The 15,855-nt window shown below is 36.1% G+C and overlaps 1 protein-coding gene across 1 annotated transcript; it reads left to right on the top strand.

Moving 5' to 3' along the window:
• Positions 1-14,879: 14,879 nt before the first annotated feature.
• On the top strand, positions 14,880-15,662 carry LOC132295625 (secreted RxLR effector protein 161-like). Its single transcript, XM_059793935.1, has one exon. It carries the CDS (start codon positions 14,880-14,882, stop codon positions 15,660-15,662), a length of 783 nt encoding a protein of 260 aa, XP_059649918.1.
• The last annotated feature ends 193 nt before the right edge of the window (positions 15,663-15,855 follow it).

Genomic DNA, 15,855 nt, shown 5'->3' with positions numbered 1-15,855 from the left:
AACTATAATTAAGTTGAAATTTTTTGATTGGTCACATACCGTTAACCTAATTCTACAAGGCCAAACATAGTTACAAAGTGGTCGGGTTCAATATTTTCTTGAATTTCTTGAGTGAAAAAAGTATTTGGTTTAAGAAAAATAATTTAATATATTGAAATAAGATTTTGACTAGTAATTTGCGTAACTTATTGTAACAACCCGAACCCGAGGGTCCGAATCGCTAACCGGGTCCTTATGCGACCCCGAGGTCAACTAAGGACACTACCTTCCTTTCCAACGTCAATATGTAATATACGAGTCATACCATGGTTTTAAAAAAATTAGAAAATAACAATAATAATGAAATGAAATCATGGCTACGAAATATGTCAAAACAATCCACTAACCCATCAACCCTGTGGAGGAGCGTCGTCCGCCACCTGCCATCCGTGTCCTGAAAAATGTTAAAATAATGGAGCGAGTTAAATGCTCAGTAGGAAGTGTCTAAGACATACCTCTTATGACCCCGTGAATCTACATAGAGAATAGAAAGCAAGAAAACGGGATCATATCTCGGGGGTCAAGTAAAGCCACTGTATCATCAACAACCATACCTATCTCAACCCATTACCAAATGCACCACGTATGCCAATTATGTGCCATGCTATGCAATGTCACTCCCCGTTTCCGAAACCATGCCGTTTCAACTTTCAAACCGTTAGTGTAATCCGACCCAAGGCACCTCCAAGGCGTCACGAAAAGGGGATTGGCTAACCATTCACGACCACAAGGTACCTCCAAGCCGTCGCATCCGACCTGATTAGCTCAACCACGCAGGGTCTCTCCCTAGTCCCCTCTCTAGACCACACTGACACCACGGACCACTAGGCGCCTCCTAGGCGTCCGGGTTTTCACGAACACTTTTCAAAAACTTTTTCCCGAAACAATTTCATTGGTTTTAAAAAAATATACTTTTTCCCTTTTTCTTTCCCAATGGATGCATAAATGCTTTATGATTCTAAATGCCAAATTTAACAACTATACTCCATACATTTTACCCGTATCATAATCATAACTTGAAAAAGAATATTTTAAATATTTATTTCTACGATCATGATATCAAATTTCTATGGCAATTGAAATGTATCTAAGCATGTTTCTTCACTACAAGGATGTAACTAAATTTACAAACTTATTTATCACATAGCATACATCCACCACTTTACATATAATCTACCACAATCACATAGTCAAAATAATTGAAATTAAACATGTTTATACTCAATTTAAGAAGGAAAATTCACATAGAACCTAAGAAATTGTGAATTAAAGCACCCCTACCTCAAAAGTAGCCAAAATATATCCCCAGCCGGAAAAGTCAACGCCGGTCAACGCGGTCAACGCGGTCAACGCCGGTCAACAAATGTCAACGCCAGTCAACGCCGGCGGAAAGGAAAATTGTTTGGTAGGAACGTAGCCATCGACGAGGTGATTCTACTGTTCCAAAGGGTGAGCTCCGGAATCAGACTTCAAGTGGCTCAAAACCTCATCCGAAGCCTTAGATCGGAAAATTTTCAAAAATTCGTAAAATAATCACCGCTCCTCCAAAAATTAAATCCTTTGACTATGTAATAGAGAACGACGAGAGGAACGTTTTCTATCAAGGAATCAAAACCGGAAACCCTACCATTTAGCCGAAAAATGGAAGAGAATAATAAAGCTCAAAGAAAAAAGAAAAAGAAAAAGAAGACAGAGGGAGAGAGATATTGCGCCAGAGAGAGAGATAGAAGATGGTCTACAAAATGACCATTGGTCAATATAATGACAGGTCAACGTAGGGCCCATCAAAAAAATAAATAAATAAGAAATATTACAATATACCCTCCTTAAAAAGATTTCGTCCTCGAAATCTACTCTTCTTAAAAGAAAATTCACGGCCACACGCCTTTCTGAGAAACACCCCACAAAACTGCAAGACTAAGAGCTCACTAACCTCATTGTCTTGTCACCGGATGTCAACAGGCAATCACATACCACTGCCGCTAAATCACAATGCTCACCACCTTATGAGTGTTCTCATCACTCATAACATCAGAATACAAAACCAACTGATACGTTTTACACTATACCCGACTCAAAACGGACATCGGTCCACTCTACACTGCCCTGAGAGGCTCCAAAACCCGAAAGAAGAACAGTCATCAGACCACTGAACATAACAATATCCAAACTCCACTTATCCTTTAAAGGACACATAAAACCCCAAACTAGATTCCCGTCCATCACACAATCAAGCTCAAATTCAAACTTACACATCCTTGTCAAACCAACCACTCGCTATCTACTGCATAGCTATACCATCACATAACCGCAACAGCGACTACTAACCGCACTATGCGACAGTCATCATACTAAACAACTTCAAGATGACTAAACGATAGATCTCCCAATGACTACATAATCATAAGTCACCAAAACAATAAAGCGTATTATCCTGTACCCAGGACTCAAATCCTCAAAACAAGATCTTCAATAATCAACGATTGTACCGCAAACCCCTTTGTTGGACACTTGGTCCTACCTAACACACCTCGTAACCCGAGTCCACACTGTCACACCGACACAAGGCGCAATACCATGCTCTCACTATCTTTGACAAATTGAAACAATCATTGACCTTTGACCCGACATCGTGCTACGAGGGATTGATTCAGGAGAAATGGTTGGCCGGGCCATTCCCATCATCGATCCGATCTCAACACAGAGATCGTTCCTGTCCTCAGGTCCAAACCTCAAACATAATCTCACAAAGTCCATAAAACTACAATGAGATCCACTCACTATCAATCCATCGTCTACGTAACCACAACGGCTAAATAGTCACATACTTACTCCAAAAATCCCAATCATGCTTTAATCATATAACCCTAACAAGCTAAAAGCAATATAACACCAAATACCACAATCATCAATCAGCAAACAAGCTCTTGATCTTTTCATAACATCCATACTATGTAGACAACTCCATAACATCATTCAATTTAATTCTTACCTCGTCAAAACATACAATACAACTATCCCATGCCTGAGATCTCGAAACCAGAGTTAATCTTTTCCATTATTCCTCAATGGAATCCCATATTCACTTCCTAGTTGCATAGCACTTAAACAGTACCAACACTTGTCCTCAAGACACTATTCAAATCAAGCATCAATAAAAATACCCAAGTACTTGACTCACATCACGTCACCTAACCATCCTCAAACTTACCATTCAGGACACACCCCTAGCCATCACTGACAGAACTAGGCACCAAAAACACAATCCCTATTCGGCAACTTGTGTCGTCAAACCACTCTCAAAACAAGAACCACTAAGAACCAATGACTTATTCCCCTCCGTGGGAGTGAGTCGACTAAACCAATAAAACCTTACCGATGAACTCAAACAGCGCAACAAATAACACATAGGTCCGTCCATCCGTGGACGTGTACAACTCCTGAAGGGAGAACAAGACTCACGACAAACGACGTCCTTACTAGGACTAGAACAAATGGAAATGGTAACAAACCCCGCTCTCATAAGAGACTGACGACTCGTACCTGAATGCACCCGACACCTTGTCACATGCTACACACCAATTGTCTAACCATGGACACCCAATCTTACCTGAGATGAACTAAACTTCCTACACGCAAAGAGAAGAACCAAATAGATACCCGTATAGAACTACGAACTCCATTCTAGGCGACCTCGCCATTAACGGACCATCATACACTATCAACACAGAAACCTCGCATACGATACCCCACAACGCTCATACTAACCAAAACCAATCAGATCCCTACCACTCATTCGTCGAGTACTAAGATACAACTCACGACACAACCATCAGACAAGAGCATCAATGCTCACAACATACCAAGACTAGAAACGATCATAATCCATTGGACACCGTATCCCGTCACTCCCAATTAACAACCCCTATGCCATAAAATGACACTTTACCACCCTTTCCATCACTACCTTCCCAGAAGATACTACCTCGATCACCATGTACACCCGACTCGTGACCTCAGTCATAACAACCCATTGACTCGTCAAAAGAAAAAGGTGCCTACATGTTAACACCTCTCTCTAGTTCTAAAGACTAAGTTGTCCACAATCGCCTCAACTGGTGTACAATCCCATCACATAACTGACAAACAACTCATAATCCTTAAACCACATTCGGATCATACCTTAAACTATTATGCTCATCAGCACTAAACATCACCCTATAACGCCTCAACTACCATCATCCTCGAATGACACTCGAACCTCTTATCTTTACCGCACCATCAAACTACTACCAAACTATTCATCCCCAAACATCCTTCAGATAACACCATCATAACAAGAGAATAAGCGACACTCTCGATACTCCCCCACAACGACCACTATTTACCACTAGAAAAGAACCTCCATACAGCAATGCCATGCCGACAAATCCTCAAAACAAAAATGAGCATAAAACCCAGATGCTCAACACTCAACTACTTCCTCAAAACTATCCACAATGTAATCAATCACCAACGCTTAACCGGCCACCTTAACCACTCTTTCTAAGACAATATACATGCCTTAACAAAAAAAAAACTTCATACCTCAGGTTCAACATCACTACTTCCCCTCTTCCGGTTCCTCAGAACCCTCTTGGCCCCGACAAAAGTTAAATGGGGCTACCAACTAGACCTATGAAATCACCCTCGTCCCAATCATTCTAATCATCAGTCTACCTTTTCAAATCCTCAAACACCAAGCACTATCTCCTGATACTTCAGACACAACTTGAATTACAACTCCAGCCCACAACTTTCAACTTCCAATACATAGTCCATTTGGTAGCATAGTACCTACTATCTCTCACTTCATCCGCAAACAACCGAGTACTTCAATGACCCCATACTACCTACCTTATCATGCAATCCTGCACCACACCACTAAAACTAACCATTATACACCACCTCAAGACTCTCTAGACAGTCGCGCCAAACTAGAACCCCGCTCATCAACCGAGCTATGCAACCAACTCACCGAGAGTTGATTACCCAAAACACACTCCTATAACTCTTCGAAATGAGAATCATTCCTCGACAAACCAGTCTCTAAAACAGACTTATACAAGACCATGAAATGATCTACATCTGGCAATCGGTCCTAAATCATCATAAACCTACAGAATCCAACAAGTTCCCACGACAGTCAAAACCAACACACTTCCTTAAGCCATTCCAAAATGCTCGAAATACACATTTATAATCCATGGACTACACTCAAGACTTAAGCAACCTCTATCACACTCACCACAAACCGACTCGAAGAGAACCTGACCCAAGTCACAATTACTAACCCCCTAAGGTCATACCTCTCCCCTACAGTGCACACCTGACCTCCACAGTCACAAAAACCCATACACTAACACCTAAAACTTGTACGTCACACCCCGGACATCGCACTGTGCTATGCCCCAAGCACTATGCCCCAAAAATAAGAAGAAAAATGAAGCAACCATTCACCAAATAGCTCGATCCACGAGCTAAAGACTTATACCATTAGTTCGATAAGAACCGACACTTAACAACCCTTGACCAACCAAGCCCCTGGACTACTCAAGTCAAAACTCACACAACCATCAATGCCGCAACAAGTACTCTATCGTACTAGCAACCATCCCGTACCCAACCGTATGTACACACGTGAACACACATATATAATAACCGTACCCCATACCATGATACAATCATGTCCCATCATTTAATTTAATTTAATTTTATTATTATTATTATTATTAAAAAAAAAAAAAAAACACCCCATCTTTCATTTTTTTTTATAAAAAATATACTTGCATAATCATGCCTAATAACCATCACAATACCATACGAGACATGCTTGCACCTACCATGCTCACTACTTGCCGCATTATCATTTAAAATAAAATTGCACACACCGTGCCTACCACTTGCCATTACCACCTAAATCACACTTGTCACCATATCATAATTAATATGTTTTCAATTATTTATACATTTCATCGTCATAGCCATATAACACACATTTTAGCAATTAAACACGTAAACATGTAAACACTTAGCAAATAAGCATGTCTTTTAAAACCGTAAATATATAAGCAATGAAGCAAGTAAGCATGCTTCCCAGATAACAAACACTTCAACACATAAACAGTGCAATCCACCTTCCACACAACCCTAGGTAGGCCTCTACCCGTCGTCCTACTGGTTTTCGAACCATGGCTTTGATACCAAATTTGTAACGACCCGAACCTGAAGGTCCGAATCGCTAATCGGGTCCTTATCTGAACCCGAGGTCAACTAAGGACACCACCGTCCTTTCCTACGTCAATATATAATATGCGAGTCATACCATGGTTTTAAAAAAAATTAGAAAATAACAAAAATAATGAAATGAAATCATAGCTACGAAATATGTCAAAACAGTCCACTAACCCATCAACCTTGTGGAGGAGCGTCATCCGCCACCCGCCATCCATGTCCTGAAAAATGTTAAAATAATGGGGTGAGCTAAACGCTCAGTAGGAAGTGTCTAAGACACACCTCTTATGACCCCGTGAATCCACATAAAGAATAGAAAGCAAGAGAATGGGATCATATCTCGGGGGTCAAGTAAAGCCACTGTATCATCAACAAATATACCTATCTCAACCCGTTACCAAATGCACCACGTATGCCAATTATGTGCCATGCTATGCAATGTCACTCCCCATTTTTGAAATCATACCGTTTCAACTTTCAAACCGTTAATGTAATCCGACCCAAGGCACCTCCAAGGCGTCACGAAAGGGGGATTGCCTAACTATCCACGACCACAAAGTACCTCCAAGGCGTCGCATCCGGCCTGATTAGCTCAACCACAGAGGGTCTCTCCCTAGTCCCCTCTCTAGACCACACTAACACCACGGACCATTAGGCGCCTCCTAGGCGTCCGGGTTTTCACGAACACTTTTCAAAAACTTTTCCCCGAAACAATTTCATTGGTTTTAAAAAATATACTTTTCCCCTTTTTCTTTCCCAATGGATGCATAAATACTTTATGATTCTAAATGTCAAATTCAACAACTATATTCCATACATTTTACCCATATCATAATCACAACTTGTAAAAGAATATTTTAAATATTTATTTCTACGATCATGACATCAAATTTCCATGGCAATTGATGTATAAAGTAAATAACTTGTCATTTCTAAGTATGCTTCTTCACTACAAGGATGTAACTAAATTTACAAACTCATTTATCACATAGCAAACATTCACCACTAACATATAATCTACCACAATCACATAGTCAAAATAATTGAACTTAAACATGCTTATACTCAATTTAAGAAGGAAAATTCACATAGAACCTAAGAAATTGTGAATTAGAGCACCCTTACCTCAAAAGTAGCCAAAATATATCCCCAGCCGGAAAAGTCAACGTCGGTCAATGGCGGCGAAACGAAAAACTGTTCGGTGGGAAGGTAGCTGTCGACGAGGTGAATCTACTATTCCAAAGGGTGAGCTCCGAAATCCGACTTCAAGTGGCTCAAAACCTCATCCGAAGCCTTAAATCGGAAAATTTTCAAAAATTCGTAAAATAATCACTGCTCCTCCAAAAATTAAATCCTTTGACTATGTGATAGAAAATGACGAGAGGAACATTTTCTATCAAAGAATCAAAACCGAAAACCCTACCATTTGGCCGAAAAATGGAAGAGAATAATAAAGCTCAAAGAAAAAAGAAAAAGAAAAAGAAGACAGAGGGAGAGAGATATTGCACCAAAGAGAGAGATAGAAGATGGTCTACAAAATGACCATTTGTCATTATAATGACAAGTCAAAGTGGGGCCCATCAGAAAAATAAATAAAAAAGAAATATTACACTTATAATAATAAATGAAATATTTATTTTGCTGTAAAATATACACACAATTAGACAAACAAGGGGAAGGGCTGTTGTGCCCATAATATATTTTAGGGTTAATTACAGTGACACTTCCTGTGTTTGCGTTATTGACATGTAGATTAAACTTTGCCAACTTTTGGACATTCACACCCCCTGACAAGTTTTTGACTTAAAAGGGATTGTTGAATGTCTAAATTGCTCCTTGATATTTAATTAATTTTTACTATAAAATATCAGAGTTACTAAATGACCTAAATGCCCATATCGTTAAAGTAACGTCTTTCCCCTTTATTTCCAAGATCCTCTATCTTCCATGCCGGTGATGCATTATTTTTCTTGTGGGAGTCAAGCAGCTGAGGGCGAGAAGCATGTGGGGTGTAGAGAGGTAATGTGAGGAGAGATTGGCGGAGAGTGAGAATCTAGATTGTTGTGGCCTATACGAGAAACTGTGTCTAGTGGCGGTGATGGGTTAATTATCAATCACGTGTTGTCAAGAATTCAAGCTTCTCATCGTTTATCTCATATCAGGATTAGGTAATTTGATATATTGAATGGCCTTATATCTTCAAATGAATTCCTAATATCTTCAATGATGTTACAATCACATAAATTCCCAATTAAGGATCTGTTTTGTGAGTTACTGATGTATTATTATTTATAATATAGCTTGAATTTGAATTAACTAATTATTATTTTTGTTTAAAGTGAAGAACATGCATGGAGGAGATTTATTTATTCTCTCTCTCCCTCTTCTTACTTTGCATATGATTTCAATTGTAAACCTTTATTTTTTTTGCCCATTAGCCCTAAAACAGACACTAAAGAAACCCTGATCAGTATATATATAATTGATTGTCGTGCTTTAATATCAACATATTCATTAGAGAACAAAATACATCAAGGTGTGTGTATATATATATAGAACAAAATCCTAATACAAACACAAAGGTCAATTCTCACTGATACACACGCATATAGACGGCCCAATTTCACTCTTTTATTGCAAGGACTATGTATGTATATATTTTTTGGCAGCAATTGGCGATTTTTCTGGAGATTGATTCACATTTTAAATGCTAATCAATGTTAGCCAGTATATGTGTCTGTGTATGTATCTGTGATACATATATTTATCTATGAATATATAAAGGTTAAAATGGTAATTTTAGGATTCAAATAAGTCAATTCCCAAATCAAAGGGTATAAAGGACAATTAACATTGTTAGGGGTGTGAATGTTAACTTTAGCAAATTAAAGGAGTGTGATTGTCCAAAAAAGGACCAAGTTTCATCTAGCTGTCAAAGCAAAGGGGTGTCATTGTAATTAACCCTATATTTTAATTGCATTGAATTTTTTTTTCTAAAGATAATAATATTACAAAATTACATCATCATATCTTAAATTTAATTACATTTAAGGCCTACCCTGAAGCTATTGTGGTTTCCTATGCTTAAGGATTTGTGGAGTCGTCCTGAAGCCAGTCACGAAAAATATGCTGATATTTGATGTTGGTGGGACGACATCAAAGGTGATTTTGCTCGCAGTGGGAAAGAATAAGATGGACTACAAAAATACTGTTGTACAGGACATGGGTGGTGAAAGCTTCGACAAAATTATGGTGTTCTACCTTTAGGATGAGTTCAAGAAGATGCACGGTGTTGTCCATGTGAGATTTTGTTGTGGCCCTCGTTGAGGTGGAATCCTTTGTAGATGGAATCGATTTAAGCTCTTCCATCACACGCACCAAGTTGAAGAGCTTAACCGGAATAATTTCCAGTTTTTGGTTAATATTGTCGACATATATTGAAGAGAAAATGGGCAAAAGAATGAAGTTGTTCTTCAATGCTAAAATATTCCAAAAATTCAAGAGTTGTTGCAGGCTTACTCTGTAAGATTATTTATTTAATTGTGGCTCACATGATTTGGACATGTGACATATTACTTGGTGGATAAGTAAATAGATATCAATTAATTATTCTTGGTCAACTTATAATTACCTTTTTGGTAATTACTTATTGGAGAAGTGTTTTCCTTCTAATTCCTTACTTTGATGAAAAGTAGGATTATGTTACTAAAAGGAAAACTGGTCCTCTCTCTGCCTTTATAAAAGTACATATGCTCCATCAATTATGTACGATTATTGACACAACACATGAAAGGTTATTGTGTGCAGAAGGCCAAGAGAGAGAAACCAGTTTCCACCTTTGTCTGTTGATCAGAGTTGTAGATTAGTTCGTGGTTAAAGGATCTGGACATTGGATTTAATCTCAACAAGATTTGATATCATGAATAGAGGTATGTATATCTAACTATATTTATTTATGCGTTATAAAGATGTGAAATTAATTGAAGATCTAAGATCTAGGGTTTTATGATATTTGTGATTAAAGTCTAACACAAATTTAATTAAAGTTTACATGTGGTATCAGAGCCTGTAGTTTCGGAACTCATTATTTTTTCTATTATTCTTACACAAATAATAAGCGTAAGTTTAAATTAAAATTAAATAATAATATAATTTTAATTTATGGTATACGAACACTGTTTTAAGAGAGATCCGCCTGATAAATCAATTTTCTAATTCCTGTACTCGTTTTGAATGAGTGTCAAGGATCTGTTTGTAAGTGATTAGTTTGGTCTCTTTATTGTTATATATATATATATATATATATATATATATATAAAATGTGATATATTAGTTTTGTCTCTTTTTTATCGATTCATAAAGTAGTCAAATCTCGTAATCAGCATGTGGTATCATAATGAGACAAAATAAGCCAATTGTATTTTTCGTAAATTGATATAGAATGGAAAATTGTATGTTTAACTTGCATAATGATTAGTATACAGTATAGTGGTTACATATATAAACAGAATGAGACAAAACAAGCTAAAAGACATGTTAATTTTTTTTTAGTGCGTCATTATATAGTAACGAGACAAGTAAAAAAAAAAAATTGTTATTTGGTGCATCAGCAGTATATTGAATGATATTTTTTATTATGATTCCGCAAATAGGTAATTATGTCTTTTTTGTTTTGTATATAATTGAATATATGCTTATTAATATACATTACACTATGTGTATTTATGAAATTTTAAATACCCACTAACAATTTAATTAATTGACTTTGTAAATTGTGTGTGCATAATGTGATGGGTAACTTAATATTAATTTTATCACTAGATAATTAAATATTCATATTATAGAAAGGTTGGTAGCTACCAAAGTGACCTAACCATAATGATTAATGGATATTAATTTTAGTGGTAAATATAATTGCAATATTTCATGAATAATGATGTTTATAATTTTTTGTAAAATTCATGAATATTGGGTTTATTCAATTATTAGAAATAATTCCTCAAAGGGAATTAATTTCAAGTAATTAAATAAATATTAAGGGTTGTATGTAATTTTTAATTGGGTAGATATATGATATCCAAATGTAACTTGTCTATTTAATTAATTAGTGCATCACCAATGAAGCTATATATAAATAAATATATCTAAGCATCATTTTTTTTTTTTGTATTTTGTGGTTACTACCCAAAGGGGTACCATAGTTGTATAATGTATTTATTTATTTATTTTTATATGTGTTGTTATCTCAAAGTATTAATGTTATGAGCATGTACCTTATTATGATTATTTTATTGCAGTATCTCTTCCTGTTTCAGTGAATTCGCATGCTTCATCTGTTCCAATTCTCAATGGGACTAATTTCTCAGAATAGAATGAGCAAGTTCAGTTCAACTTAGGTGTGCTAGATCTTGATTTAGCATTTCAAATTGAGAAACCTACTGCTATTACTAGTGAAAGCAGTGAGGAAGAAAAGTCTCTCCATAAAGTTTGGGAGAAATCAAACAGATTGAGTATTATGTTTATGCGAATGACTATTGCAAACAACATCAAAACAACTCTTCCCCAAACTGATAATGCTAAGGAATATTTGAAAATTATTAAAGAATGTTTCCGTACTGCAGATAAGTCTCTTGCAGGGAAATTAATGGCTAACCTCACTACTATGCATTTTGATGGTACTCGTAGTATGCATGAGCATGTTCTTGACATGACTAATCTTGTTGCGAAATTGAAAACTTTAGGGATGAATGTGGATGAGACTTTTCTCGTTCAATTTATTCTCAATTCCTTACTTACTCAGTATAGGCCATTTCAAATTCACTATAACACTATTAAGGATAAGTGGAATGTGAATGAATTGGCCAGTATGTTAGTTCAAGAGGAAGGAAGGCTTAAGCACCAAGATAATCATAATGTTCATCTCATGATTCAAGAAGCTAGAAAGAAATTTGGGAAAAGGCCTGGAAAAGGCATTAAACAAGCAAAACCCTAAATAAAGGATTCTGATCAAGCTACTCAAAAGAAGGAACGCAAGAATGATAAGTGTCATTTTTGTAATAAATCTGGACACTTTCAGAAAGATTGCATAAAACGTAAAGAATGGTTCGAAAAGAAGGGTAAGCATTTGGCTTTTGTTTGTTTTGAATCAAACTTAATTGAAGTTCCTTCAAATACTTGGTGGGTTGATTCAGGCTCTAATGTTCATATTTCCAATACGATGCAGGAATTCCTTTCAACCTAAACCACAAATCCAAATGACGATTTCTTGTTCACGAAGAATAGGGAGAAAATTTCAGTTGAAGCCATTGGGACATTTCATTTAGTTTTAGATAGTGGATTTCATTTAGATTTGTTTAAAACTCTTTATGTTCCTTCAATTTCCCGTAATTTGATTTCTTTGTCCAAACTTGATGTTGATGGTTTTTCATTTAAATTTGGTAATGGATGTTTCAGTTTGTTCAAAAAATCCCAATTTGTTGGTTCGAGTATTCTTGTTGATGGTTTATACAAGATAAAGCTTGATGATTTATTTTCTGAAACACTTTTGACCTTGCATCATAATGTTGGAACCAAACGTAGCTCAATTAATGAAAATTCATCTTTCTTGTGGCATAAAAGATTGGGTCATATATCCAATGAAAGGTTAAAAAGATTAGTAAAAGATGGAATTCTTTGGAATCTAGATTTTACTGATTTTATTGTGTGTGTGGATTGTATTAAAGGTAAACAAACCAAACACACAAAGAAAGGAGCCACAAGGAGTATAGAGCTTCTTGAAATTATTCATATAGACATTTGTGGACTTTTTGATGTTCCATCTTTTGGTGGAGAAAAATATTTTATCACCTTTATAGATGATTTTTCACGTTATGGATATATCTATTTGTTGCATGATAAATCTCAAGCAGTGAATACTCTTGAAGTATACTTAAATGAGGTTGAAAGGTAACTAGATAAAAAAGTGAAAACAGTAAGGTCAGATAGAGGTGGTAAATATTATGGAAAGTATGATGAAACGGGTCAATGCCCTGGACCGTTTGCTAAACTCCTTGAAAAGCGTAGCATTTGTGCTCAATACACTATGCCAGGCACGCCACAGCAGAATGGTGTAGCTGAAAAGCGTAATCGTACTCTTGTGGAAATGATTAGGAGTATGTTAAGTAATTCCTCGTTACCCATATCATTGTGGATGTATGCTCTTAGAACTGCTATGTATGTATTAAACAGGGTTCCTAGTAAGGCAGTTCCAAAAACTCCATTTGAACTGTGGACAGGAAGGAAACCTAGTTTAAGGCACCTGCATGTTTGGGGTTGCCCAGCGGAAGCTAGGATTTATAATCCACATGAAAAGAAATTGGATTTTAGAACATTTAGTGGGTACTTTATTGGTTACAAAGAAAAATCCAAAGGGTATAGGTTTTACTGTCCTACACATCGTACAATAATTGTTGAAACCGGTAATGCTAGATTCATTGAGGATGGTGAAATCAGTGGGAGTGATAGAAATGATAATGTGATCAGTCAAGAAGTTAGGGTACAAATCCCTTCACCCATAACTTCTAAAGAAATAATTGTTTCTCCAGTTGTTAAACTGCATAACAACGAAGAACAATTAAATGATCAACAACTCCATAATGAAACTGTCACCAATAAAGTTATAAGAGAACCACAAGGAATAACATTAAAACGGTCTCAAAGAGAAAAGAGACCTGCTATTTCGGATGATTATGTGGTATATCTACATGAATCTGATTTTGATATAGGGATATGTAAGGATCCGGTTACATATTCACAAGCCATTAATAGTAATAATTCTACTAATTGGATTAATGCCATGAATGAGGAGTTGAAGTCAATGGAATAAAATAAAGTTTGGGAACTCGTTGAATTGCCTGAAGGATTTAAGCAAGTCGGGTGTAAATGGGTCTTTAAGACCAAACGCGACTCTAATGGCAATATTGAACGATATAAAGCCAGACTTGTAGCCAAGGGCTTCACTCAGATAGGAGGCATTGATTATAAAGAAACCTTCTCTTTTGTATCTAAGAAAGATTCCTTTAGAATTATCATGGCGTTTGTAGCTCATTATGATTTAGAGTTGCATCAAATGGATGTGAAAACAGCTTTCCTAAATGGGAGTTTAGAATAAGAAGTCTATATGGATCAACCTGAAGGCTTCAGATTAGAGGATAAAGAACACATGGTCTGTAAACTTAAGAAGTCAATATATAGACTTAAACAAGCTTCCCGATAATGGTATATTAAGTTTAATGATACTATTACTTCTTTTGGTTTTAATGAAAATACTGTTAATCGGTATATATACCAGAAAGTTAGTGGGAATAAGTTTATATTTCTGATTTTATATGTTGATGATATTTTGCTTGCTACTAGTGATCTTGGTTTATTGCATGAAACTAAAAATTATCTCTCTAAGAAATTTGAAATAAAAGATATGGGTGAGGCATCCTACGTGATAGAAATAGAAATATTCCGTGACAGGTCACGTGGATTATTAGGATTGTCTCAAAAAAATATATATTGAGAGAATTCTAAAGAGATTTGGTATGGAACATTGTTCAGCTAGTATTGTTCCAATACAGAAAGGGGATAAATTTAGTTTGATACAATGCCCAAAGAATGAATTAGAACGTAAAGAAATGCAAAATATCCCTTATGCATCTATTGTGGGAAGTTTGATATATGCACAGGTTTGCACTCCTCCAGATATTGGTTTTGCAGTTGGAATGCTAGGCAAATACCAAAGCAATCCAGGAATGCATCACTGGAAAGCTGCAAAGAAAGTCATGAGATACTTACAAGGAACAAAGAATTATATGCTCATATTTAGAAGGACTGGTGACTTAGAAGTTATTGGTTACTTAGATTCAGATTTTGCTGGATGTGTGGATAGTAGAAGATCCACTTTTAGTTATTTGTTCCTTTTAGCTGGAGGGGCAATATCATGGAAAAGCGCAAAACAGTCTATTATTGTTTCATCTACTATGGAGGCTGAGTTTGTAGCATGCTTTGAGGCTACAAATCATGGTTTGTGGTTGCGGAACTTTATTTCAGGATTTGGTGTTATGGATTCAATTTTCAGACCGCTGAAAATTTATTGTGATAACACCGCAGCTGTCTTCTTTGCTAAAAATGATAAGTATTCCAATGGCGTTAAGCATATGGAGCCGAAATATCTTACTGTTAAAGAAGAAGTTCAGAAACAACGAGTGTCTTTTGAAAACATAAGCACACAACTTATGGTTGCAAATCCATTAATAAAAGGATTACCACCCAAGACATTCATAGGGCATGTTAAAAGAATGGGTCTTGAATGTAATCAAAGTTAACTATTATTTTTGTTATGGATTGCTTAAAAATGCTTATATATGTGTGACATTTTGAGCTCATTAAATTGTGTTTCTGTTATTTCCTGTTAATTTATGTATGTACATGCATGTATTACTTTAAATGATGAAAATAGGAATAGTCTTAGAAAAGACATTATTGCTAGACCTTTATTGATGCTTCTCACTTATAGAC

Source organism: Cornus florida, unplaced genomic scaffold, assembly GCF_030987335.1.
Source record: "Cornus florida cultivar Cherokee Brave unplaced genomic scaffold, ASM3098733v1 CherokeeBrave_3.0.0_Hap2_Chr02, whole genome shotgun sequence".
Lineage (NCBI taxonomy): Eukaryota > Viridiplantae > Streptophyta > Magnoliopsida > Cornales > Cornaceae > Cornus > Cornus florida.
This window is presented reverse-complemented; position numbering and strand designations above follow the sequence as displayed.